The 26,950-nt window shown below is 38.6% G+C and overlaps 1 protein-coding gene across 5 annotated transcripts in view; it reads left to right on the top strand.

The window, feature by feature from the left end:
• LOC118237093 (paired box protein Pax-8-like) overlaps window positions 1-25,731 on the top strand; it is a 32,982-nt gene extending 7,251 nt beyond the window's left edge. For 2 of the 5 annotated variants that reach the window (XM_035435529.1, XM_035435526.1), the window contains 10 exons: window positions 6,962-7,127; window positions 9,193-9,390; window positions 9,511-9,587; window positions 9,895-10,020; window positions 16,387-16,565; window positions 16,833-16,953; window positions 17,207-17,443; window positions 19,703-19,804; window positions 21,582-21,668; window positions 22,803-25,731. In XM_035435529.1, the coding sequence (XP_035291420.1) occupies window positions 6,991-7,127; window positions 9,193-9,390; window positions 9,511-9,587; window positions 9,895-10,020; window positions 16,387-16,565; window positions 16,833-16,953; window positions 17,207-17,443; window positions 19,703-19,804; window positions 21,582-21,668; window positions 22,803-22,873 (1,335 nt within the window). In that variant the 5' untranslated portion in view covers window positions 6,962-6,990 and the 3' untranslated portion in view covers window positions 22,874-25,731. Of the gene's footprint in view, window positions 1-1,772; window positions 1,896-6,961; window positions 7,128-9,192; window positions 9,391-9,510; window positions 9,588-9,894; window positions 10,021-16,386; window positions 16,566-16,832; window positions 16,954-17,206; window positions 17,444-19,702; window positions 19,805-21,581; window positions 21,669-22,802 lie in introns of all 5 variants that reach the window. The other 3 variants (XM_035435528.1, XM_035435527.1, XM_035435530.1) reach the window with 3 other exon arrangements.
• Window positions 25,732-26,950: the final 1,219 nt, after the last annotated feature.

The following is a 26,950-nucleotide window of genomic DNA, read 5'->3' as shown; positions in this document are numbered from 1 at the left end:
GTACAAGTACTGAGCTATATTAATTGTTAAATGTCTGGAAAATGCTTTAGTTTAACAACAATTCAACATAATCAACCAAAATAACTATTATGTAATGGTAAATGTATTCCTCAAAAATGTGTTCGAAAGATTCATACCTACTTTAAGTACTTTGTACACCCTCCCATCACAGATTTAGCACTATTAAATTTTGTTTTATAGTGTTCATGAGACTAGTGAACATATTCAGAGAATCTCTGACCATTCCTATACAGAATATTTCAGATCCTTGTCCTTCAGTCTGTGCTTGCGTACTGTCCTCTTCAATTCAAACCATACATTTTGATTGGATTGAAGTCTGGAGACTGGAGCCATTCCAAAACAGTAATTCAGTAGTCAGTTATCCATTTCTTGAGTGCCTGGGTTTATTGTCTAGCCGAAAGCTCTATGTGTGGCCAAGTTCGAGATTCGTGGCAGGAGGAACCAGGCTTTTGACAAAATATCTTTATACTTGCTCAAGTTCATTCAACAGACCTTAACAATCTTAACAGTCTCACAGATTTTAAAAAAAAAAAAAAGACCATATCAAATATCCACCACCATATTTCTTTGTAGGTATGGCATTCTTTTCAACGTAAGAGTTCTTCTTTGAACACAAAACCCATCACATGGTTTACATGGCAAAAAAGGTCAGCTGCCCATAATATCCAGTTCCACCTGAAGGTCCAATACCACTTAGCAAACTCCAAATGTTATTTTTTGTTGATTGTTCTCCATAGGTACTATTTTCCGGTGAGCCTTCTGAAAAGTCTACTGAAATGGAAATAAAAATGGTAGCTATAAAGACATTGGGTCTCATTAATGATACTTGCGTACAATCACATTTGATTGTAAACTGTGTGTAAAATATTTCCAAAAACATTTTGGCATTCATCATTTTGTTTCTTATCTGTATTTGTTCATGGCTGTTTATGCTAATAGGGTCAGCATTCATCATCTCATACAAGTTTTAAGAACAAAAATAAGAATAATTTAAGAAAAGTTTTGTGAATGAGGCCCATTATGTCCCAAAGGTGCAACTAAGTTTTCTACGTTTTCAACTGTGGCACTTAGATCTTTTTCTTTGCTTCCAAAACCTTCATGAGGGCAAGCTGCACTTGCATCCTCTTCCAGTCACATTTGCCACTGCTTCAATTGGCCTAATAGTGGAAAGTTATTGCTATAATTTTTCATTTATCTTTTGTAACCATCTCCTGGCTTGTGGTTCTTTACACACACACACACACACACACACACACACACACATATATCTATAAAAGATGGTGTTCATGTAGTTTACCAAGCTGTGAAAAATCTAAATTTAACCACATATTGTCATTGGTGGCTGTTAAACCCACGTTTGATAATTGGAGGTGCAGGTTGCACCTGACGTAGGCTACAAGACCATCATAAACAGACTGAAGCTGCGCTAAAAATCGACAATGATAGCATAGGCTAATATATTTTGAGTTTGAATGTTTAAGCAAAAATAGTAATTTTAACAATAGAAAATGGAAAATATACCTGAGTGCAAATAGGCTAATATAGTTTAATGAAAAACATTACTTGTTCATCTTCGATCCAAGAAATGTGCTGTTTAACCGGTGAAAATGAGTGCTTGTGTTCTTTCCCCCAACGCAGATATTGCTGTGATTCAGTGTTAGAGAGCCTGGATTTGCGCTGTTGCATACAAAATATTCAGACGGATGCGTGGAACTCTCGTGCTGAACCCCCTGCCTTCTGTGTCTCTGTAGGAACCCAGGAATACGGAATCTAGAGCTCAGAGCTGGAGTGCACATCATTTAGAATGTGGAAGACTTGCTCAGAACTGAATAGACCAGAGGCTGTCAAAATACTAGCTAAATCCGACATTATTGGTTAGTTACCCTTTTTATATCACTCTTTTAATATGATGATCTGTCATGCGGGAATTCTTAATTCTGCAATGTATTTCAATCTCATTTTTATAATTTTTCTTGATTTGGCTCTGTACTCCACAGTTTTAGATCAGAGAATTCATGTGGTCAAAAGTGTCGATTCTCAGCTTCTATTAAAAGGTATTTTTACATATTGGCTGTAGCAAATAGACATCACGGCACTTTTTATACATAATCCCTTCATTTCAGTGCACCATAATGTTTGGGAGAAATGGCTTCACATGTGTTTCTCATAAGTCAGGTGTGTTCAATTGCTTCCTTAGTGCAGGTATAGGAGAGCTTTCCCATACTTAGGATCGGATCTCATCTTGATCCTTGGCTTTTGATCGATTTTGGAGTCTGTTATTACCGTTTGTCATCATGAGGACCAGTGCTGTGCCAATGAAAGTCAAGGAAGTCATTATGGAGCTGAATAAAAACAGTTAGAAACATATGCCGACCCTTAGGCTTACCAAAATCAACTGTTTGTTACATCATTAAGAAGAGAGCACTGATGAGCTCAGTAATCGCAAAGGGCCTGGAAGACCAAGGAAGACCTCTACAGTTTATGACTGATGAATTGTCACCATAAGAAAGAAAAACCCCAAAACGCAGGTGTATATGTGTCAGTGACTAATGTCTGCAGAAGACTGAAGTACAGAAGTACAGAGGCTACACTGCAAACCACTAGTTAACCGCTAAAACAGGATGGCCAGGTTATAGTTTGCTAGGAAGTACGTAAAAGAGCCTGCAGAGTTCTGGAAACAGTGGACAGATGAAACATCTGTGAAACACGGTGGTGGGGCTGTTATGGTTTAGGCATGTAAGGCTGCCACTGGTACTGGCTCAGCTGTCTTTATTGATGATGCAGCTTGCTAGCTGTAGCAGGATAAAGTGTACATAAGCATCTTATTTCCTGAAGTTTGACCAAATGCCTCCAGACTCATTGGACAGTGCATCATCGTACAGCAAGTTAGTGATCCCAAAACATGCTGCTAAAGCAACAAAGGGTTTTTTTAAAGGCCAAAAACAGGAAATTGACTGGTCAAATCATTCATCCAATCTGAATCCAACTGATCCAACTTTTGTTTTATATGCTGAAGAGAAAACATAAGGCAACTAGCTCCTAAAACAAGCAAGAACTGAAGATGGCTGCAGTACAGGCCTGGCAGACTTGAGAAGATACTCAGCACATGGTGATACCTATGGGTCACAAACCTAAGGCTGTCATTGTATGCAAAGGATATGCGACAAAGTACTAATCATGACTACTTTTACTCATTTACATCACATTTGTCCCAACTATTATGGGGCTCTGAAAAGGGGGGGACTACGTATTAAAAATGCGGGATAATAATACCCTTAAATAAAAGCTGAGAATGTGCACTTTAACTGCATGTGAATTGTTTGATTACAAATCTAATGTTGTGGAGTACAGAGCCAAATAACAAAAATGTATTTGTCCCCAACAATATGGCGCTCATTGTATGACAGAAGTGGGCTGACTGAAACTATTCTTACCTCCATTCATTATTTTAAAATCTCAATGGAATGCAGGCATGGCTTGACATTAACAACTGCCAAATGCAGGTAGAATTCAGCAGTGGCATGTAACTTCATCACTCTTACCAGCCAGTTTGGCGCATGACCTTTTGGTAGCATTTTCTATGAATAAAAATCATTGTAGTTTACAAAAGGCATCTGAAATAATGCAGTCAATTTGAGGTTATACTTTATGATACAACTCCAATGAGCAGTGGGTGCACACTGTGTGCTGATCCCATTGGCCCATCCAGTTTGCTCTCTTGTGTCTTGCCTTTTCAGTCGAGCTGGGAGAATCGTTGATATAAAGGAGAACTCAGCCAAAATCAAACCACTGTCAGACATGGCAACGCATACAAACTGTGTATACTCGTTGCCGCTTTAAAGTTTTTGTTTTGTGACACTCCACGCTAGTGGAGAGCGCAGAGTCAGATCCTGTTGTGCTCAGAAAACACTGAATTGACAATTTCCCAACAAAACACAAGAAGATGTCAATGATTTCAGAGTTGCTTTAGTTTATTTAGTGCTTAAAAAAAGAAAAGAAGAAAGTCGGCTTGTCGCAGTGTTCGGTTTAACCCAGTGCTATGCGGTGCATGAATTTATACAGGTGTATTTTTCTCACAGCCAATGGTATTTTACAATTCCAATTTAAAACTAAAGTAAAAGTAAAATCAATAAATAAAAGTGCATCTGCAGAGCTTCAACGTTGACATTATTAAATAAATATAAGCACATTATATTCACACAATGCTCAATACCATCCGATATAGTCAATTCTCCTGAGTTAGGCTATAGGCGAGTAATAAAATCATTTTATTTGCATCGCAAAATTATGCACATTTCATTGCTGTTATTTAAATTTGTGGATACATGTGTTCATTCTAATATTCTTGGCAAAGATTTGAAATGCACATATTTTGTAAGTTTAATGATCTTGAAGAGCATGTTTTGTTAAAGATAACCTTTATTGTAGGTGGTGCTTTTGTTAAGTGTAGGGTAATGAGTAAAATTGATTTTCTACTCTCTCTCTCTCTCTCTCTCTCTCACACACAGACACACACACACATACATTCACACACACAGTGTCAGATTGGATAGCTATAGTAGTTAACATTTTCCTATATATTTATACATTTTTTTAAAAGGGGGGGGGGGGGGGTTGCCAGTGAAAATGCTGAGTGGCTACTGACTTTGGAAAACCACTAGTTATGTTGAAAAAGGTAATGTCAAGCCCTGAATGCTGGGGATGTACCTTGACACACTATTTCAAGGTGTTCCCTGAGCATGACGAATGTACTTTTGTTGAATACAACATAGGAAATCATTTGTAGCCTTTGTATTTATGTGTATTATTTTATTTTATTACCAATGATTCACCTGAATAGATGACACATAGTGTTAAATAACACATTTTGTTGATTCAAAGGTAACTAAGTTCTCATTCTGAAATGTTCACACCAACTAAGTATGTGCAGAGTGCATTGAGTGTAACCAAAAAAATAATGCATTTATTCAAATATCATCGAAAACTACTGTAGAACGTATTACATATGCTAGAGCCTAGATTTCTGCACCATTTTGTGATTTGTCCTAAACCTGACCACTTTATCATTACTTACACAACAATTTGTTTATCATCAATCTTTTAATATGTTTTAATTATGAGAGCAGTTATTTGAGAGCAATCTATAGTGCCCAAAGATTATTTTCCCCCTCCATCGCTGTTATTGCCCATTTTAATCCAATCTAACAGTATATCATAGTGAGGCTGTATTTCAGCCACAGTATGGCCAGTGTTATAGTTAGGTGAGTAATACGTTTCTGTCTCAAGGCTGTTATACACTTCAGGTCCTCTGGTGTTGTCTCTTTAAACCAGATCAGATTAAGATTTTCAGGGAAAACACATAATTTGACAACTAATCCTAAACACATCTCGCCGGGAGTGTCTTTAGTCTATCAATCGATTATCTAACCCGCTTATTCCTGTTGGGGTCATGGGGTGGCTGGAGCCTATCCCAGCATATATTGGGCGAGAGGCTGGAATACACCCCGGGCAGATCGGCAATCCTTTACATCACACTATTGTAACTAATCAAATGTCAAATCTTATTCTATTCATGGCTTTGGCAATATTGTTTCATTACTTTCATGCCAATCTTTCTTTCTTAAATCTCAGGCTTAAACGTGTGCATAAATGGAACCATCTGAGATATTTGTATTTACCTTATTGTTGTTAGATTTGATTACAGAGCTAGACTGATGATTTTACCTACCATCAGATTGCATGCAATAAAACATTTTACCGATAACTATTGGGGCGAGGTAAGGAGGTAAGACCGATTGTCTGGTAGTCGGAGGGTTGCCGGTTCAAACCCCGCCCTGGGCATGTTGAAGTGTCCTTGAGCAAGACACCTAACCCCTAACTGCTCTGGCGAATGAGAGGCATCAATTGTAAAGCGCTTTGGATAAAAGCGCTATATAAATGCAGTCCATTTATCATTTATCACAGTTTTAACGTAAACATTGCAGAAAATATAGATTGAATATTTTGTTCCTTAACTTACTGTTTAGTACTGCATGTGTACTGTAAGCCTAACAACCAGTTATGCATTGAAAAAGTCTCAGTTTTCTTCAAAAACTATTCAATGCTATGTCAACACTGTGCGTTCACCTCTCTCCAATTTATGAGTGCACCACATCGGCACTTGTATAGCTGCTTGTGAAAACATATTTTTGCAGATTTACATTATCTGAGCATACAATAAATCAGTGGTTTACTTGAAATGGTAAAAGTATTATTGTATTAAAATTGAAATGTTTTGTAAATTTTTTGCTAAAACTGACTGCACTCTTTTCTCACGTTGATCCTGTCTGCTTCCAGTGCTGAGAATGCTCAACTTGTCATGCCCTTTTTGCCTGTTAGTATGAGGCCAGCTCACTACTTACATGGCTGACATTTTAAGTCTGCACAGTAACAAAAAACTTAGAGAATGCAAAGCAGACTATTATGTATATCATAATAAATAATTTGGCAGCCCCTATTTAGAGATTTAAGTGATAAACAATATTGAAATGTAAACACCATCATGATTTTATGATCATTAGCTACAATCTACAGAGATGGAGTAGTAAAAAAGTCATTTTTTTAAAGTTATTTTAAGGTTAGCAAAATATCTGTAAGTTATGAAACAACAGGAACAGGAAGTTGTCAGTTTGTGTTTTATGGTAACATAGTCTGGTGTTAATCAGCAAAAATTGTCTGTGTAAAAGTAGACTAGGCTGCGACTCATTTAAATTATATTACTTGTGAATGAAAACTGACTGTGTGCAAAAATCACATTGAACATATGTGAAATGCTCATTTGCTGTCTGAAAAATAAGTATTAGCCATATTAGTCATATTAAAAGGACCCATGGGCTGTTTGGGGAGGTTGGCATGTCTGTCTACCAAGAGATTAACTGTTTTACCCTTCCCCCTCCCCCAGGTCATGGGGGTCTTAACCAACTAGGCGGGATGTTTGTGAATGGGCGGCCGCTCCCGGAGGTGATCCGCCAGCGTATTGTGGACATGGCCCATCAGGGTGTGCGTCCCTGTGACATTTCCCGCCAGCTAAGGGTTAGCCATGGTTGCGTTAGCAAGATCTTGGGCCGGTAAGTCACGGCATACATTCCAATCAAACTACATGCTAAATCTCATACACTACAAGTTACACATGCTCACAATATTGGGGAGAGCCACCATAAATGTAACACGGTCCATAACACGCAATGCAGGTATTTTAGCCATTTCCGATTTGTTCATGTGCAATTCAGCCCTCTACCACCTCCAGAACAGAGCAATGTGATAACCTGTGAAGGTTTCCAAAAACATGTTATGTGTTATATGTGTTCCGGCAAAAAAATTATTGGAGGATATAAGGCTTTAGATTTCATCCATCCATCATCTATACCTGCTTATTCCTGATCATGGTCGCGAGGGGTGCTGAAGACTATCCCAGCGTGCCTTGGGAAAGAGGGAGGAATACACTCACACACTCATATCTATGGGGAATATTGAGTCTCCAATTAGCCTACCTGCATATCTTTTGGACACGGGGAGAACATGCAACACAGATTCGAACCCTGGACCTTTTTGCTGTGAGGCGACAGTGCTACCCATTGCACCACCATGCCACCCCAGCTCTAGAATTATTTACAATAAATAAAATCATACATCATTTAAAAAAGTTATCTGTCCTTGAAAGTATGGTTCTTGGAGTGTATTCTAACAAGAATTGGATGCTAGGTGACCAAAAATACAGGATCTCCCCATCTGTATAAATGGAACCTTTGGGTTACTATAACATAACTATATATAACTATAACTTTTTTGCTCTTATATATTTACAGAATGCCATATAAAGAGAAAACATGAGGGTTGGTACCCAGGGAGGTCATGGAGAGGGCTTCAGATTTGGAGATTAGGGTTGAAAGCCATCTGTATGTCATGTCTGTATGAAACCCTCTACATGTAGTGTCCATTTTGGGAGACCTTTTAGCATTTTAAATTGTGTTTAATATTTATTAAAGAAACTAATTTTACTGCATTGACATAGTTTCATCTTCTGGATGCTCAAAGTGATTAATGGAAAAGAAACAGCCACCTGGTCACAGGCATTTATGATAAGCACGCGCCAGATTGGTCTTTATGGTAGGCTATTTAGTTTGAAAAGCTTACATACATTACAGCTTTCCTCATCGATTTGGATGCTACCACAATGTAGTAAGTTACGAAGTTGCTTGTGATTCAATGTTTCTGCACAATATTTTTTCATGAATAAAGCCCCATGCTTCATAATCTGAGGAAGTGGCTGGTCTTACATTACCATTGTAATGTGTTTGTTCCTTGATTAACACGTGCAGTAAAAACCTGCATACACACATTTTAGGGCATTTTCATTTACTGTTACAATCATACTGACTGGGTGATATGAATGTAACATTGGACTGTGTGTACATTGGTTTTAATTGAATCCAACTCAGTTAAGTTATGAAGGCAATTGAAATGGCTAATGGTTTCATAGTGATTACATTTGATTAAATTATTAAATTTCATAGTGCTAGGCTAAATAGTTTCTGAGTAAATGAGCAAAATCCAAACTGTTACATTTATGGCAACTCTCCCATACATGATGTGCACACTGACTGAGCACTAAAGGACCAAGACCTATGGGGAGGCGGTCTTTAATGTTTATGGTCCTTGCCTTTCAAACAATCAGCCAAAGGATCTGAGGGCATCACAATCTGTTGACATTTATAACAAGAAGTTAAAACACATATTTAGTCTAGGGTTTACCTAAGGCTCCTTTTATTATACTTTCATTATTTTTATTTTATTGATCAATCTACTCATTCTTATTTACTGTGAAGCTCTTCGTATTACAATCTTGCATGAAAAACGCAATATAAATAAAGCTTGAATTGAATTAAAGACTGTGTGCTGCCGAATACACATGCGTGTGATTCGCTGTACATATTGTGAGCGCTGCATGTGCTGTACAGCACATACACCTTAATATACATTGAGTACAAGGAATACCTTGCTAAAATGAATCACAAACTGAAAGCAGAATAGCCCACATCTGGAAGCCTGCTTTGGCTCCATCCAAAGCTCTGGTCAGTTGATGAGCCACACAGGTGCACTACTTTAACTCTTTCCCACTCTTCTCTGCGGCAGGTACTACGAGACGGGTAGCATCAAGCCGGGAGTGATCGGCGGCTCCAAACCCAAGGTGGCCACTCCCAAGGTGGTGGAGAAGATTGCTGAGTACAAGCGGCAAAACCCCACCATGTTCGCCTGGGAGATCCGAGACAGGCTGTTGACTGAAGGCGTGTGTGACGGAGACACCGTGCCCAGCGTCAGCTCAATTAACAGGTACCAAACACAGCCTCACTTGTTATTAGCGTACACACACACACGCACTCACAAACACACAAAACAATATCACTGCACGACGTGCAGTAAACTTCACTGTGGTCCTTCCCTGTACCATAGGATCATAAGGACCAAAGTGCAGCAGCCATTCAACCTTCCTCTGGACAGCAAGGGGCTCAGCCCAGGACAAACACTCAGTAAGTTTCATTATTTTTTGCTTGCGCACTTTTCATTTCAGCTCCCTTGTCAATTTACTGGAGCTGGACATGGAACTCAGACTTCTATCAATTGCCATAGGATGCCAGCAGTCTTTATTCACTCAGTCAGACCAGTGCCTCTGTCAGACCTTAAATGTAAATTGTAGTCTAAATGACAAAGCATGCACTAATGCGCTATTTTAATCCATCTCTCTCTCTCTCTCTCTCTCTCTCTCTCTCTCTCTCTCTCTCTCTCTTTCTTTCTCTCTCTCTCTCTCTCTCTCTCTCTCTCTCTCTCTCTGCTCAGTCCCCAGCTCAGCAGTGACTCCTCCTGAATCTCCACAGTCTGACTCACTGGGCTCCACCTATACAATTAGCGGGCTCCTGGGGATTACACAGGCCAATCCTGATGGCAAGAGAAAACATGACGACAGTGAGCCCCTTAAAATTCACATAGCTGTATATAAGTATTTGTATTATTAGTATATCAGTCATATTGTCAAAGACAAAAGTAGACATATTTGTGCGTGTGCATGTATGTGTGTCCAAATGTGTGTGCATGCTTCACATTCTCACTATACATTACAATACAAATAGATTGACAAAAAGACAATGCTATTGCCTGCCATTCCATTGTATGTTGAGATGTCTCTCTTAGCCTCAGTAAAAAAAAAATCCTCCCTGCTTAGTTCAGCATCAAGTAAAATAATACCTACAGAGAGAGCAATGAGGCTGCAGAGAAAATGAGCTAAAGGTGTTCATGTCAAACATGACAAGACACTGGGACAGGCCCATTGGGCAAGCCAGTGCACGCAAGAAGTCAGTGACTTGAAACATGAACAGAGAGAGGTAAGAATCTGCCAGTATACAAAAATAATCAGAGTCCCATCTTCCATCAGTGTGAAAGTGGAATTACAAGGAATGGATACAGACCTTCTACTACTACTACTACTACTACTACTAATAATAATAATAATAATAAACATAATAATAATAATAATTATTATTATTATTATTATTATTATTATTATTATTATTATTATTATTATGTGTGAGATTAATTAAAATACATTTTATATTAAGAGCAATTAGCATTTAATTAAAAAACATGTGTAAAAGAAAATTATTATTGGTTTTTAATTTTTATTTTACAAATATCAGTGTCATTTGGATTTATTATGGGATCATTACAGTTGTTAGCCTGTTTGAGCAAAAATCAGTTATGTCTGTCTTTCAGTGATAATATTATCTTAATATTCAGCATGAACTTGAACCAGATTTAATAACGGTCGAGGTGAAATATGTTAATCCTTTCAAATGAGAGATATATGTTATAATATACGCTCCCCCTTAATTGTTTGCACAAGACCCATAGCCCAATAGACTTCTTGAGCAAGTACTTTTACAGGGATGTGGGTTTAGAGTGGGTACTATGTCAATATATTTGTTATATGGGTCAGTTCATCTCATGGTCTGTGTCTATTCTTAAAAAAGACACTTACAAATAGGGCAGGGATGATAGGAAAACTTGAGGAATCTATAAATTTGGACAAAAATATTGATAAATATTTTTAAGATATAAAAAAGATTTTTTCTTTTTTATTGAAAATGTATTCAACAGTTCAATATTAGAATGTGTCTAGGTTCAAATCCTGTACTTTTTTTTGCAGCAGAGGCATTAGTTGCCATGGCTAAACAAGGGAATTTAGAAAAGTAAAAGAAATCTCCTCAAAACAATATCCTGTTTAGTTAAAGAATTATTAAATGCAGCGAAAAAAACCAGCAGGTAAACTGTGTTATTTGAATCAATATGGATATAACTTGATACTGACTCGAGGAGAAACAAAACAGCTTTGTTTATGCTGGAGAAGTTCCATATCTATCATAGAAGCAAATTAAATTTCTAAGCATTAGTCACTACTAAAGACTAGAAAAGACTTGAAACTAAAAAAATCTCCTGAAAATAATAATGTAATTGGTTAAAGTATTCATTTAAGCCATGTTCCATTAGCATTTAGAGTTGCACTGTGGTGCGAGGCAAAGCCACAAGGGCATAATTTACTGGGGATATAGGAGGGTTACAACTCCCAATATTACAGAACAGACCAAATGACCCCATCAGTAATATAGCGTGATTATGAGAAAAATACAGTAATTTCATAAAATGAAGATGGGTATTTCGTTATGTGATTGTGATATACCGGTAAGGCTGAATGTTACGGAAGTCGCAGGTGCCACAGATTCTGTGACTTTCCCCATTTTTGCCAATTAAGCAATTTCCTGTTTTTAGTGATTTCTGTGATTTTTCAGCAATTTTGGATGGTAACTGTCAACCTTGAAGTAGCCTATGGTGTTATTTGTATAGGCTAGGCCTATGCATTTTAACCAATAGCCTATCGCCAAATGCTAGGAGAAACAACGTCAATGTATACAGATTCTGGAATGCACTGGTATCATGATTCTCATCCTTGTCAGTTGTTGCTATGAGATGTTTGACAGCCCCTGTCAACAGTTTTGATTCCCAGCACTCTTTCCACCATCATGGTAACATCAGTTACAACAGGCGCTCATCAAAGACTTAAACCTCGCAATGTGGGGGAGAGTTGGTATTAACGTAACAGTTTTAGCCTAGCGCTCTGAAATTTTACTTCAAACAGCTTTGATGTGTCAGTAGCCAATACCCACTTCAATTATGTTCATAACTTAATTGAGTCAGATGTAAACCAAAGTACACGCAATCTGATTTTACATGCATAAGACCTAATCGATATAACTGTAGCAGTAAATGAAAACGCCCTATAATGCACGAATGGAGGCTTTTTCTGCACATACTAATGTTAATCAAGGAAAAATATTTCCAATGGTAAAGTGAGACCAGGTACATCCTCAGATTATGAAGCTTGGGGCTTTATTTATGAGAAAAGAGGATAGATGCTTTTGTTTGTTTCCTAACACCTAGGTAAGCTTTAACAAAGAAAACAGAATTAACATTAAACACTGCACTAACTTCAAAAGTCAATCATGTTGATGAGTACAATGTATTTAACAAATTCTTTTAACAATTCTTTAACAAATATTCAACCCCATGTTAAATGCCGAAGGTCTCCCCAAAAGGACACATATAGATGGTCGTCAAGTGTCCCTAATCTCCAAATATGAAGCCTTCTCCCTGGGTACCCTCTCGCTTTTGTCTTTAGGTGGCATTCTGCAAACATGTTACAGCAAAAAAAAGCATGTTGTTTGTCATAGCAACTCAGGGGTGGCATAAATTTTACAGCTGTTACATTTATGCAGATGAGGCCATCATGTTTTTTGGTCATCTAGCATAAAATTCCCAATACCCTCCAAAAACCTTACTAAGTGTTCAAGGACAGATGGCTTTGTAAAATTATGTGTGGTTTAACTTATTGTAAATAAAAATAAAGCCTCATACCTGAAAACAACTTCCAGAACAGATTTCTACTTAGCTCACTCAAAAGTAGTTGTTGGAAATATTTCCCACATATGTTAGCTGCATTGCACATTAAGTTATTGACCGTGTTACATTCATCAAGCATTACATTTATGGCAGTATTTTCCACATTCACCAGAAATTATAATTTCACAGCTGTTCTTTAAAAAAAAATATTCCATGCCCCTGGATCCCCCTGTGGGGTTGCAGTTCTTGGGATCTATGCATTTCAAACATCCCAATATTCAAACAAATGTTACACCCTTGCTAATTCATGATGCAATTTTAAATAAGCCAAAGATCAATCAAAGTTCACCTCACAGAACATTTTTTTTTTAATGCAGTGAAAATTACCACCATGTAAACTATGTTTTTTGAACAAACAAATATAACTTGTTACTGACTTGAGGAGAAACCACCGTTTCATTTTTGTCATTTGTTATTATGTTCACAAACATAAACTCATACAGCAGCATGAGATGAAAACAGCTTTGTGATGTTGTTCTATAAACAAATAAACAAAAGTTCACTGTCATATGCATGACTGAGCAGATTTTTGCTCAGAAAGTGACTTGCATAGACAGTCTTTGGATCCAGACAGGACCTGAATTTGTTCTACCGTACTGATCACTCTTTTGGAAGGGGCAGATATGCTTCTTGGCATAGCTGTGTCCATGCATCTGTGGTGATTGTTACAGAACCACATTCTGTCAGAAACTGATACATAAGCCGCGTTTCCACCAAAATTACCCGGAACTTTCAGTCCCAGGAACTACTTTACCAGGAACTAAAAGGTTCCTTCAGCCAATGGTTGTCTGCGTTTCCACCGGGGTCTAAAGTCCCGCGAAGATTAGGCAAATTAGCCCACTGACGTATGAAAAAGCGACGTTGTCGTCGGTCCATCTGTCCTATGATTTCTTCTGTAACCCCATACTACCACCGAAGTAGCCTACATTATTTTCTAATAACCAGGACAGCCCGGAGGGGTTTATTCCACTTATATACAACGGGTTACCAACAATGACTATATATGGTTACTTTTGTATTTATTGATTTTTATCGATTTAATCACATGGAATTGAAATATTCTTCTGCAGCCGTTTGGGCATATTTTGCCGCTGTCAAGCAAAACTGTCGTTGGTAGTTGAACTTGGACCGTTATGCAACAAATATGATATAACAGACCAATAGTCAGATTGTAACTGTTTTATATATCCTCTCAAACACATTCATTATGTTTTTATGCGAACATTCGCTTTCATGTCTTGACATCCGAAGCGACAGAATGCATTCACATTTCCAATATAGGCTAACTGGCAACAACAGCAGAAAACATGCACACGTTATAAACAATTTGCTGTTTGATTACTTTCTCATCGTCAATTCCATATAGACTAATCGCAAAATGACAAGAATAGAACGAAAACTCGGACTTGCGTGAAAATTTAAATTAGTAGTGGTACAGCCACCGTTTGTTTTCCTTCGAAGTTACTGCTAGCCGAGCAGCGAAGTGTGCCCTCCAGATGCGAACCATGCACCATAAATTAGTCCATAGTCTTCCTAGTCTTTTTGTGGAATTGAAGAATGGCAGAGTAAAATTACGGCAGTCTGAAAAAGCTAAAGGTACGATTACTAGAATTAACCTGTTATTTTACCCTGACAAAAAGTGCCGAAGGTGATTTCCAGTTTTCTTTTACTGTATCACCAATGTGAATTACGCAGAACTACCGCATACCTCACATAACTGTATCAAACGTTTTGAGTCAATTACAACGGGCTAAGAAAATCCGGAAGAAAATATTCAGCAACCGAATTAATCCGTTTGAATGTTTTAGTACGTAATATGCTGTCCCAGCACGAATGCTTAGCATTTTACAAAACGAATACTAAAGCAAGAAAAGAACAGAAGAGCACACGTTATAATTCCAAGACGTTGGCAGGCTATAACCAAAAGTAGGCTACTGCGCCGCATAACATACAAGTTTGATTTGAAGTTATTATGAAAATAAATTGGTTTGCGCCTGCATATTTTCAAACATGGCGCCTGAAAATAGACACAAAAAAATCCCGTGAGTACTCGACCAATCATAAATGTTCAGCGCTGCAAGCTCAACCCAAAAGGTTCCTGTACTTTCGGAAAGTACTACCCCCCGAGCAGGAACCTTTTGGGGGGTAAAACAAAGCCCCCAGAACTAAATTTAGACCCTAGTTCCTGCGGTGGAAACGCACTGAGTTCCTCAAAAGGTTCCTAGTTCCGGGGTATAGTTCCTGCGGTGGAAACGCGGCTATAGTGTTTCGATAAATTATTGGCGCGCAGAAAATGTATTTATGCATAGAAAAGACAAAATAAAGTTATGTTGCATGGCATTATCGATAATTATTAATGAATTGATAAGTGGTCCCAGCTCTCCTTGTGAAAGGAAACACACATATTCCGGATGAATTATAGTTTCCTTATATATTCATGATTAGACAGGTAAGATGCAAAGTTAGGACTTAGGATCTCTCCAAATCTGAAGCCGAAACTTCTCTTTCATTTGCAAAATCAGAATCTGTCCATTTAAATTGGTATTGGTGAGTATATACACTGTATGACCACAAGTATCTGGACATCCCTTGATCTGGGGCTGTTTTTCATGGTTTGGGCTCAGCCCCTTAGTTCCAGTGAAGGCTAATCTTAATTCTACAATGCATGCAATCACATTCTAGGTGATTCTTTGCTTTCCCAACAGTTTGGGGCAGGCCCTTTCCTGTTTCAGCATGACAATGCCCTCGGACACATAGCTAGGCCTATATAGAAATGGTTTTGTCGAGAACGGTGTGGAAGAACTTGATTGGCCTGCGCATAGCCCTGCCCTCAACCCCATCACCTTTTGGATCTATTGGAAAGCCAACTGCGATCCAGGGCTAGTCACCCAATCAGTGCCCGCTCTCACTAATGCTCTTCTGGCTAAATGGAAGCAAATCCCTGCAGCAATGCTCAAACATCTAGTATAAGGCCTTCTCAGAAGAGTGGAGGTTGTTGTGGCAGCAAAGGGTGGACCATCTCCATATTAATGGCCAGAATTTTGAATGAAATATTGGATGTCAGGTGTCCACATACATTTATATTATTATATTATTATAATGTACTTAGCAAAATACACTTTACAGAGGGAATAAAAATAGTCAGTAAACTGAGCCTCTTGGGGAAAAATTATTCCCTAACACTGGTAAAAACACAGGCGGAGAACGCTTCTGGAAATTTATGGCAAACACAAGAATGATATATAAATAATGAAGTCTCGTAGTATAGATGTGTTGAAATTTCTCCTTCTTTCATTCTCTCTGGCCCTCTCTCGGTGTCAGGTGATCAGGAGAGCTGCCGGCACAGTGTGGATTCCCAGGGGAGTGGGGGCGGTACCCGGAAACAGCTCCGATCAGAGCACTTCCCACCCCAGCACCTGGACGGCCAGGACTGTGGCTTTGAGCGGAACCACTATGGTCCCGACACCTTCTCCTCACCTGGCCACAGCAAGGCAGAGCAGGTACAAATGTAACCTCAGTACAGTCACTGGATCACATCACGTCTTTCTGACTACTGCAAAATGACTACAATATCACTGCTCCTCTCTGCTTAGAAGCTGTTACCTGCAATCAACGTAAAGGATATTTTCAAAATGCAGCCAAGCAATACACACTAATTTGAAACACCGAATCAGTTGCCCGGTTTTGGCTGCAAAAATGTTCCATACTGCTGTTCTACCTCACATACACTGAATAAAAATTTTACTCACCCTTTTTATTGCCTTCAGGCATTGTATCCTCTGTCACTCATCAATGGGAGCTTAGACGAAGGGAAAACCAGCATCTCAACATCGAGCGCTGCCATTGGCCGCAACCTGACATCACATCAGGGCTACTCTGTGGTAACAGGTATGAGATCATTGGCTCTGACTATCACATGCTCTACTTCACAGCAGAGTGAAAGGCATGACAAGAGTTTTTTTTTACACAAATATTTTTGTGTAATCTGATACAGATGAAATTCTTTCATTTATCTTTAATAAATTCACATTAGCATCCATTATTTTTGACAGTCATGGTGGGCTTTCATTATCCAATCTGCATGCTTTAATTTCATATTTTCATTTACTTTTCCACCTACTCCTTTCCATTCCATCCTTAGACCCCCTGCAGTCCCTCCCACTTTGTCTGAAGCAGGAAATGTCACCAGAAGAGACCAGTGCTGGCTCCTCCCCCAATGTCATGCCCAATTCTGCCTTCCTGGACCTGCAGCCAATCCCAGCTTCTGTCTCTGTCAGTAACAGAGGTGGATGCTCCTCCCATCTCTCTCATGCCTTCAACTCATTCTCCCATCATGGCCCAGTATATGGGCAATTCAGCAGCCAGTCTCTTATAGCAGGTACAGTGCTTGGGTCAATCAACTGGCTGGATACTCACTGCTCAACATGAGTCCTTTTTTACCTTTCATAGCTGGTAGCATTTGCAGTGTGTCTTCCTCTAACCCTCTTTCTCCCAATTACCATGCACTGATCAATCAGAACACAGGAATAATGGAAGGTTGCTAAGAATTCAGTATTTAATCTCCTATTCATAAAGCATCACTGGCACTGACACTGTGTTTTACTGTTTAGTTTTTGATATAGATTAAATTGCCAAAGCGTTTGGTCAAATACATCTCTTCTGGCTTGGCAAAATTTGTAACAAACAGTTTCGTCTAGTTTTCACAAACAAATGCATTAAAGCAGAGGTGTCACACTCTAGCCCTGAAAAGCCCTGTTTTTGTGGTTTTTCTTTCAATTTAGCTCCCAGTTTAAGCCTTCAAACCAGGTGTGTGGACACTTTCACCAATGAATGACTAAAATGAATCAATTAAGTGTTGAAACACACCAAAAACCATAGATACTGTCATTTGGTTCTCGAGGACTGGAGTCGTACGCCCCTGCACTCCAAGTAACCAAATGTAATTTTTATTTTTCTGTTAAATTATTCAGTGCATCATGCAGTATGGTACTATGCTTTGTTACCATATCATTTCTGTGCAACTGAAAGTTTAAGACTGTTTTGTTATTGACTCCTCAGCAAGCATTCCAAGATTGTAGATCATTTGCATTTACAGACCTTCCAGGCCTCTTAAATTATGTGCATGCTAATTTGACCATAAAGATTTAATCTGACCCTTCTCTTGTTCTTTTCTGCCTTTTCATGAAGGGTACAAACTTGTGCCCTTAAGGAGGCATTTTAGACTCCAAATTTGCAGACATATTAATGTAAACTTGAAACCTCTTCCAGTCCATACTCAATTAAACTGCTCAATCTGCAAATGAGTTCACAATGGTAATATCTGGGTAAAGTTCAATTATAAGATCTTGTGAAATTGTGATGAGTAAAGGGCAATAATGGGGGTTGGTGAAATAATCGGAGTAACGTGCAATCATGGGAAACTGTGTAGTGTTTCAAGGTGTGTGTGAGATGTAGGTTATGTATATTGCTTACTTTCAATTCTTAAAACTTGATTACAAAATAAAATTACACCTGTTGTTGCTAGCTAGCAAGCTCATTCTGTCCTATGACTTTGTTGCTTTCTCCTGAACTACAACTATATTTATTAACCGCACTTTGTGGCAGATGGCTGCTAACAGCAAGACTGACAAATATTTGTTTGAATTTGTTTTGCCAAATTAGCAACTATATTTTGGCATTGTATTGTCAAATGACAATGATGATGATGATGAGGATGATGATGATGATGATGATGATGATTATTATTATTATTATTAATAATAATAATAATAATCATCATCATCATCATCATCAAAAATGCATGTATTTGGTGTTTTTCACTGTCTCACAGCATTTTATAGTGAAGGGGGGAAGCTCACCTCCACCAACACAATTGTGGATCAAACACCTGGTAATCATGTATTCCCTGAACCCAAGAGGGAGGGAATAATTAGGAGGCACAATGTGAATGGCAGGTTGAAAAATTGGCTAGACCACTGTAAAAGCCCCTATTATTATCTCTATGATAAACACCATGGGAACTTGACCGCAGTGGGTCTGGTTAAAGTCTCATCTGAAATATAAATAAACGTGTTCACTGTTAATAAGCACTTAAAGACTTGTGGTAATTTCTTCTATTTTAAAAGTGACTCATAGTGCTTTATAAATGAGCCAGTTTGAAATTTCTTGTTTGAAAAATAACAGCAATGCCTACTGAATAAGGCTGTTAGTCAATCGGGCTACTTGAAGAAGAAAAAAATACAGAGATACTTTATTGTAATCTCTGCATTAAAAAAATACAGAGATGACCACAGACTGTCAAGACCATGGTTTAAAATCACATCTAAAAGTAGACTTGCAAATAAGCATGAGAACACATTGTGACAGTGTTCTCTGTTAACATGCCATTAAAGCCTTTTGATAATTTCTTTTATTATAAAAGTGTCAATGATGAATAATGCAGTTGGACATTTTCTCAGTTTGAAAAATCACAGTGATGCTTTATGAAAAAGTTCTTTCATTGAGTCAATTTCTTTGAAGAAAAAAATGTAAATATGTTTTATGAATAACAAGGATGATAATTTTGAGAAATGACTGGATTGCTGAATGAAAAGAGGTTTTCAAGGCAGAGGCTCATTGCAAGAGTCTGTCATTTCAGGTCGGGACATGGTGAGCTCAACACTACCTGGTTACCCTCCTCACATTCCTGGCGGTGGTCAGACAGGCTTTGCTTCATCAGCCATCACCAGCATGGTGGCAGGTAAGAGCTCAGCCCACGAGAGCTGTCTGTAGCAGAAAGTGCATTTACTGATTATGCAAAGCCACTAGGCTGCTATCTGCCTTATAGCCAAAAGCAACTGATTCTAAGTTCTCAATCAGCTCACCATGTTTCAGAGATTATGATGGCATTGATGTTTGCAATGTAATGCACACATTTGCATGCTGACCCGTACATATACAAACGTGTGAGTACACAGATTCGCATACGAATGGAGCATTGCCTAGAAAGGTCACATTACAGGCATTATGTGACTTTGGTAGGTTATTAAATTCCCTTGACATAGTCACTTTTGATTTAGTTTTGTTGAACATACAGTACCTGGTCAGAAACCTCATTACGAATTTGTGCACTATCTATTTTTTCGTTTGAATCTGAAACCCGGTGAGGTGGTAAGTGATGGCAAAAATAAGTAGCGTGTAAATGAATCATTTAGGACAGAGGTAGTAACTAATTTTTGTCAGGGAACTACATTAACAAAACTCCATCATTTAGAGAGCTGCAAGAGATGGAAAGAGGGAAAATGTTAAAATGTTATGAGAGATTACCTTGAGGAATTAAAAAGGGAAAGGGAAACAAAGTACAAAATGCAGAATTGGAAAAGCATATGAAACAAGCATAGGAAGGGGACACAAAGTGACAATGAAAAGAGTGCAAAAGAGAGAAAGAAAAGATAAAAAGAGGGGAGAACCCTGAAGGGAGATGTTCGATTAGTGGAGCGGTGCTGGTGGGGGGGGGGGGGAGGGGGGTGGTTAATCAGTAGCCTGCTCTTCTGGTGAACTTGGCCGCCGGCATAGACAAGGCCTGGGGGGCACAAGGAGCTGGATGGGGTTCCGCCCTGTTGCACTAACCCTGCTCGTGTACGCATCACGATGGGGACTGAGGGGCCCTAGAGCGGGGAATGGGATGTGAAGGGGGGGGGGGAATGTTGGCAGAATGTTTTGAGGTTGGGGAAGGGAAGGGGGAGGGGTGTACTGAATTTGTGATGTGTGTGCTGTGATGTGCCTTCTTTTTTATTTGAAGTCTGTCCTTCGAAGCGCGAAATGAGAGTGTCTGATTTATTATTTTTCTGGTGGGCCGACTGAGAGGAAGTGTTCATACACAATTACTCATTAAGAGGGGGGAGTGAGCAAGGGGGGATTCAATCCTGGTGGCATAATTACCAATTAAATATTGGAATGCTTAAAAAAGAGACAGAAGAGGGCGAGAAAAGAGCGTGAAAAGAGGAAGTGAGGGATTGAGGAGGGGGGGCGGTGTGGGACATTAAAGCTTTAAAGGGAGGACGCGCAGACTGTACGCACCAGTGAGCTGCAGGATTTGACCCCCAGCCATCCAACCTGGCCCACAGATTAATGGTTTACAAGCCATCCAAACCATTTGTGAATTATGTGCTAAGTCTGCTCAGATGCTGGCAAAGTCACAAGCAGACTTGCACACATTAACAGCCAGAGAAAAAAAATCATCTTACCTAAGGAAAGTGCACCCCTACTCAAACAAACAAAAATAAGAATGTAAACGTGAACCATCACGAGAATTTAAAACTGATCTGTTCAGAATTGGTCATTTTATTTGATTCATTTTTTGAGAGTGTTTTATACAGTAATATTTGTTTTAAGACAATTTGAATGTGCTCATGTTTGACTGTGTGTATCAGAAACTGATCTGTTTTTCGTGTTTGTGTGTATCTGCTAGTGATATTTCTGCACGTGTCAGACAGTGGAATATATGTGTGCAATGTATTTTCATCAATTCCCTGCAGGTACAGATTACTCTAGCCAGGCCTATACTCACTCCCCGTACTCCTCCTACAGTGACGCATGGAGGTTTACAAACTCTGCTATTTTGGGTGAGTCTGCCTCAAGCTCTGCTCCAGACATACCCATCGACACGCACAGATGCACATGCAAATATGTACACACACTCTCGATTTGGAAAGTATTCCCAGGGAAAGCCAATACCATAAATGGCAGTCCAGTGCCGTAACCACACTGCTGCTGCAGGTGCAGTACTCACTTCATTTGAGCATTTAGAAGGTATGTTCGTATACATTATATTTAAACAGTTAGATATTTTTTCAAAGGTACAATGGAGACAGAAACCTGAATGGAATCATATATAACAACAATCACCAACTCAGTCTCCAGTACAGATTAAATATGGGTCACACGTTTCAGTCACATGTCTAATGTCACAGAAAACAACTCCACCCCCTAGTAACCACTCACCATGGGTGGAGTTCCACTTAGTCCCTGACCCCTCGCAGACAAAGCAGCTATTCTTACTGAACAGCCGCTCTCTAGTGTACAACTTGGGCCCTGTAGTCACTGTGCCCAGTTAAGCCTGTCTCCCAATGTATCTTATTACAGCTGAGTAATGCAGGCACAGGGAAGAACACTTGTGCCTCAATGCACTCATTAACAGACTAACCATTAACTGGCTTAATTCAGCCTTTCCAACAGAAAAGGAATGGAGAATGAGCTGTATGTTATCCATTGTACTGACATAAACTTGTTGACCTTGCAATATGAACAAGGCTTTTCGGTCCCTGTGTGTGGCAATTAATTGTGCTGTTATAGCTGGTTTAAAATGGTTGGACAGTTAATTTAATGATGTTTCTCATGCGTTCCCAAGTCACTTGGACAATCTACAAGCACAGCAGAAAAATAATATGTATTTTTATCTATTTTGTTTTATTATATTTTTTCTAATGAAAATAAAAATTAATAGCTTTTTTGAGATGAATCATATGACTGGAAAATTATTGCAAGAAAATTATCTGCTTTGTGTCTGTGTGTGGACAGGCAGTCTGAGGGTATCTTTTTCACACACTGTACAGCTAATAATTATTGATTATTAAAATATGCATTAGTCATGTCATTATTCAACTAAAATCACTTCTTTAAACACAGAAAGAAAAGCATTGCAAGAGAATCAAACTAAATGAAAAGCTTATTATATGTCTGTTTGTCACCCTCTAAAGGATCACCCTATTACTACAGCTCTGCGTCCCGTACTGCTCCCTCTACCACAACTGCTTATGACCACCTGTAGTTGCCACGGCCCTGGTCCCGGACGAGAATGTTCCGCATCATTTGTGGGAAGAAAATGATGAATCAGAGGTGAAAGGGAGATGCACAGCAGGACAGCAACTCACCAGCACTCAATGAACATTAAATGCAATAGGAAACAGGAGACCCATGAGCAGTTCTGCATCATTGGGGCAAGACAATGAATCATTTCCCCAAAACCTAATACATGTGTCTGAACTCCTGAATTGCAATGGACTCTGGTGGACAAGTTCATTCACCTTATTGAAAATACAGTAATCACATGCTGGAAAGGGCTAGAATAATTATCACAGTTTACTTGTTCATTGTACTGCTGAGCTGTAGACACAGGTATGCCAGAGATAATGCTGGATGGTGTGTCAGTGAGCGTGTTATGTTCTGGGAGCACATTTCCAAAGTTCTTCTGAATATCATGAGTTATGAATATCATGAATATCATATGTTACATCTCAATCCGCTGTTAGTGTCTTGGCAATTGCTAATTGTTTCCCTTCTTAGATACACAAAACGGCAGAATCAGAGTTTGTCATAAATTTCAGCTGGGAAACTGTATCTACAATAATATATATTTTTTCCTTTTAAATATTCAACAAGATTAGACAGAGACAAGCTGCTTGTTTCAGTGCTTAAGTGGCCTGAAGAATTGTGGTTACATCATTGTTTTCACATGCAGTTGCAGCAAATATTCACCAGCAAAAAAAGAAAAAGAAAAAAAAAGCACAATGAATACGACAAACCCCCAAGGAGGGAGTGCCATGGGGGGCCTGGGTGGACTTTCCCAGTCCTACTCCTTGTGATGTAGTGAGGTTTACCCAAGACTGCATGAGATATGTAATGCTTTGAATGATCCTTTATTTTTTTAGCGAGGGGTACAGAGATCTGTATTACTCCAAGCACATCCAAAACATTCAGTTGCTTCTGAAAGTACAGTAGAACCTCAAAAACGAAGACCTCAGAAATTTCAAAGTTCTCAAAAAAAAAATCAAACTTTATGAAAATCATTAGAAAAGTATTCTTTTCTACATGAGCTTTCTGAAATGCACACGATAATAATAATCAGTCTAGGCTAGAGCTGACAGCTGCTAGCAAAAACACTAGCTTACCTGTTTTGAATTCATAAAATTGAACTCATTAAAGTTATCACCATAAAGGATAGTGTCTTGATTACAGAGAAATTGAAAGCTACTGACCAAAAAAAAGTGCTAGAAGGATGCATGTGTCAATAGCAAGGTCAAGGCAAGCTAGGTATGTCTCTTCAGTAAATGGAACTGTCCATAAAACATCACATTAAAATGCATGTTTCATTGTAGACAAGAAAGCACTGTTGTTCATTCCAAACTCCCTGATTTCAGGTGGTCCCAAAAAGCAGTTACAGAAGGGAGGTGTGGGCTATTACAGTTTTTGTAATTATTTCTGTTTAATGCTCTTCTTTGCATTAGTGATAATAACAAAGAGAAATTATGTATAATTTGGAGCTTGAAAAGGCATAATTTCTTGCAGTACTTCTGGGTTCATATCCTGTTTGGTTGATTAGTTAGTCCATAATGCTGAGATTCATATCTCTGAGGTTCTACAGTAGTCAGGTAGAGCTGCTGTAAAATTCACATTTTAGCCTTTTTCGTCAAGCTAAAATAAACAGATAAACTCTGTACATGAAAAAGTAACTCTTACTTCTCTATTCAAAGCAAAGGATAATCACAACTAGATTCTGTTGAATTACTGAGAAATCAGAACCAAGGGAGCCCTTGAAAACATCCTGGAGAAGAGCAACATCAACTGATGATCTCCCCATTTTTAGAAAGGAACAACCTTGTGCAGTTTCTGTAAGGTATGCAACTGCTCATTAAAAATGAGAGTGTGTGCTGCTGTTGCTGACTGATATTAGATTCTGTTGTAATTTCAATGCTTCACAGTGCTGCAACCAAGCGCCCAAATCCAGGCTACATTTTTAAATCTCACTTCCTGGTCTTGTTGAGAGATGTTACTCACTAGTACCAGTGGCTCCAGTATAGGTGTTTCAGCCACCCATTTCAATGTAAGTCCATAGTAACAATACGGTCAAAATACAAAGTCAATCATTTTTTCCCACAAGCCAATGTAATCACAGTATATGTTTTTTCTTTGTCTAATGTCTCCCCATGTGCCGATTTGTTAAGTTATTGCATTATTTGGACAAGATTGTAATATTTTGTGGAAGTATCAGGTACAGTTTGCGTCACTGCCAAGTCACTGTATCTCACATGCTTAGTGGACGACTGGACTTCATGCCCATGTAAGGGTCCCACTTTTGGCTCCAATTTGTACAACATGGCGGCACCCAGAAACTGCACGTCCAGGGCTTCAAGACTTTTTTCACTAAGCCCATGGAGAGTCAATGGGTGACATCACAGTGACTTGGTCCATATTTTTCCTACAGTCTATGGCTGCAACTTGAGGAAGAACCAAGAATTGACAGTTGCCATTTCCCATATCTTCTCCATCTGTAACACGAAGGTGGCCAGTATCATGCACCAAGTAGATTTATCCCTTTCTTAGGGGCATGTACATAGTGTAGATGAATTTCCGGAGATTGAGAAACAAGTTTATTTATAGGGATGATTTTGCGGTTGGGTGTGGCAGGAATGACAAAATATGCAAGGGAAAAAAAAGGATTTGTTTTTCAAAGAACACATGAACGAGAACTGGAATTTTTTCTTCCTGAGCGGATTTTCCAGATTTGTTGTCATGCTGATATTTTGTAAGGAGCCAGCAAAGAAAGTTTTGTGTTCATGATAATGTTATTGCTGTTGAGAATGTAAATACACTATTTCTAAAGAATTATTTTAATTAAATAAAGCATGACTGGACAAACTGGGTGGTTGTAAAGTGATTTTTAAAAAATCAATTTTGCTCAACTTTATGACATGATTAGCATGATTCCCAATTATATCAGGCATAAAATGGTTGTCATAGGGTCAATGTTAACAGAGGTGCAATGGTTGTGTATGCACCTGGTCCCTGTTCTTAACTACTGAGCTCTATAATTTTTGAGACAAAAAAGTTTGGGTTTTTTCTTGATTTGAAACTGTACTCCACAATTTTAGATTTATAATCTGACAATCCATATTAAAGTGCAGATTCTCAGCTTTTATTAAAAGCATTTAGAAATTTCTATTTCACCATGTAGAAATTATGGTACTTTTTATACACAATCAACCATTTCAGGGCACCATAATGTTTGGGACATATAAATATTATGTAAATGAAAGTACTAATGTTTAGCACTTTGTCACATATCCTTTGCATGCATTGACTGCTTGAAGTCTGTGACTCATAGACATCACAAGGTGCTGTGTATCTTCTCTGGTGATGCGCTACCAGGCTTTCAGCTCCTGCTTGTTTTGGAGCCTAGTTGCCTTACGTTTTCTCTTCAACATATGAAACGCATGTTCATTTGGATTGAGATGAGATCAATGACTTGGCCAGCCAAGAATTATTTCAGTTTTTGGCTTTGGCAAACTCCTTTGTTGCTTTGCCTGCATGTTTGGGATCATTGTCTTGCTGTAGGATGATGCACCATCCAATGAGTTTGGAGGCATTTGGAGGAATGCATAATGTTCTTATTCCATGATTGTCTGTGCACTTGTTTTAAATGTGCAGCTGTACCATGGCAGCAGCTATTAATGCAGCTGTACCATGACAGGAAGCTGGAAAGCAAGTTCTTCTTTATTTAAAACTTTATTTGATCAGTAATGTCACTGGAGAGATTTAGCTCTTTAATTGAAAATGCCATGGCTAAGCAAGTGGATTATAATGATATCATTAGCCAGTTTTTGTGCAACATTACATCAAGTTTGAAAAAGGAATAAGAATTCATTTGCAGCCCATGAACCCATAACTTTGCAGTATTACGAATTGCTCTCCACTGGGTAAGGATGTTTTACAGGGTGAGTTGGTAATGGATAACGGAAAGAAAGTGGCAGCAGTCTGGTGGAAAATTAAAGTGAATTTATTTACAGTGCCTCACACAAAACCCAAGGCAAGGCATAAAGACCCAACTTGTGCTGAATTACCAAGACAA

Source organism: Anguilla anguilla, chromosome 10 (genome assembly GCF_013347855.1).
Source record: "Anguilla anguilla isolate fAngAng1 chromosome 10, fAngAng1.pri, whole genome shotgun sequence".
NCBI lineage: Eukaryota > Metazoa > Chordata > Actinopteri > Anguilliformes > Anguillidae > Anguilla > Anguilla anguilla.
This window is presented reverse-complemented; position numbering and strand designations above follow the sequence as displayed.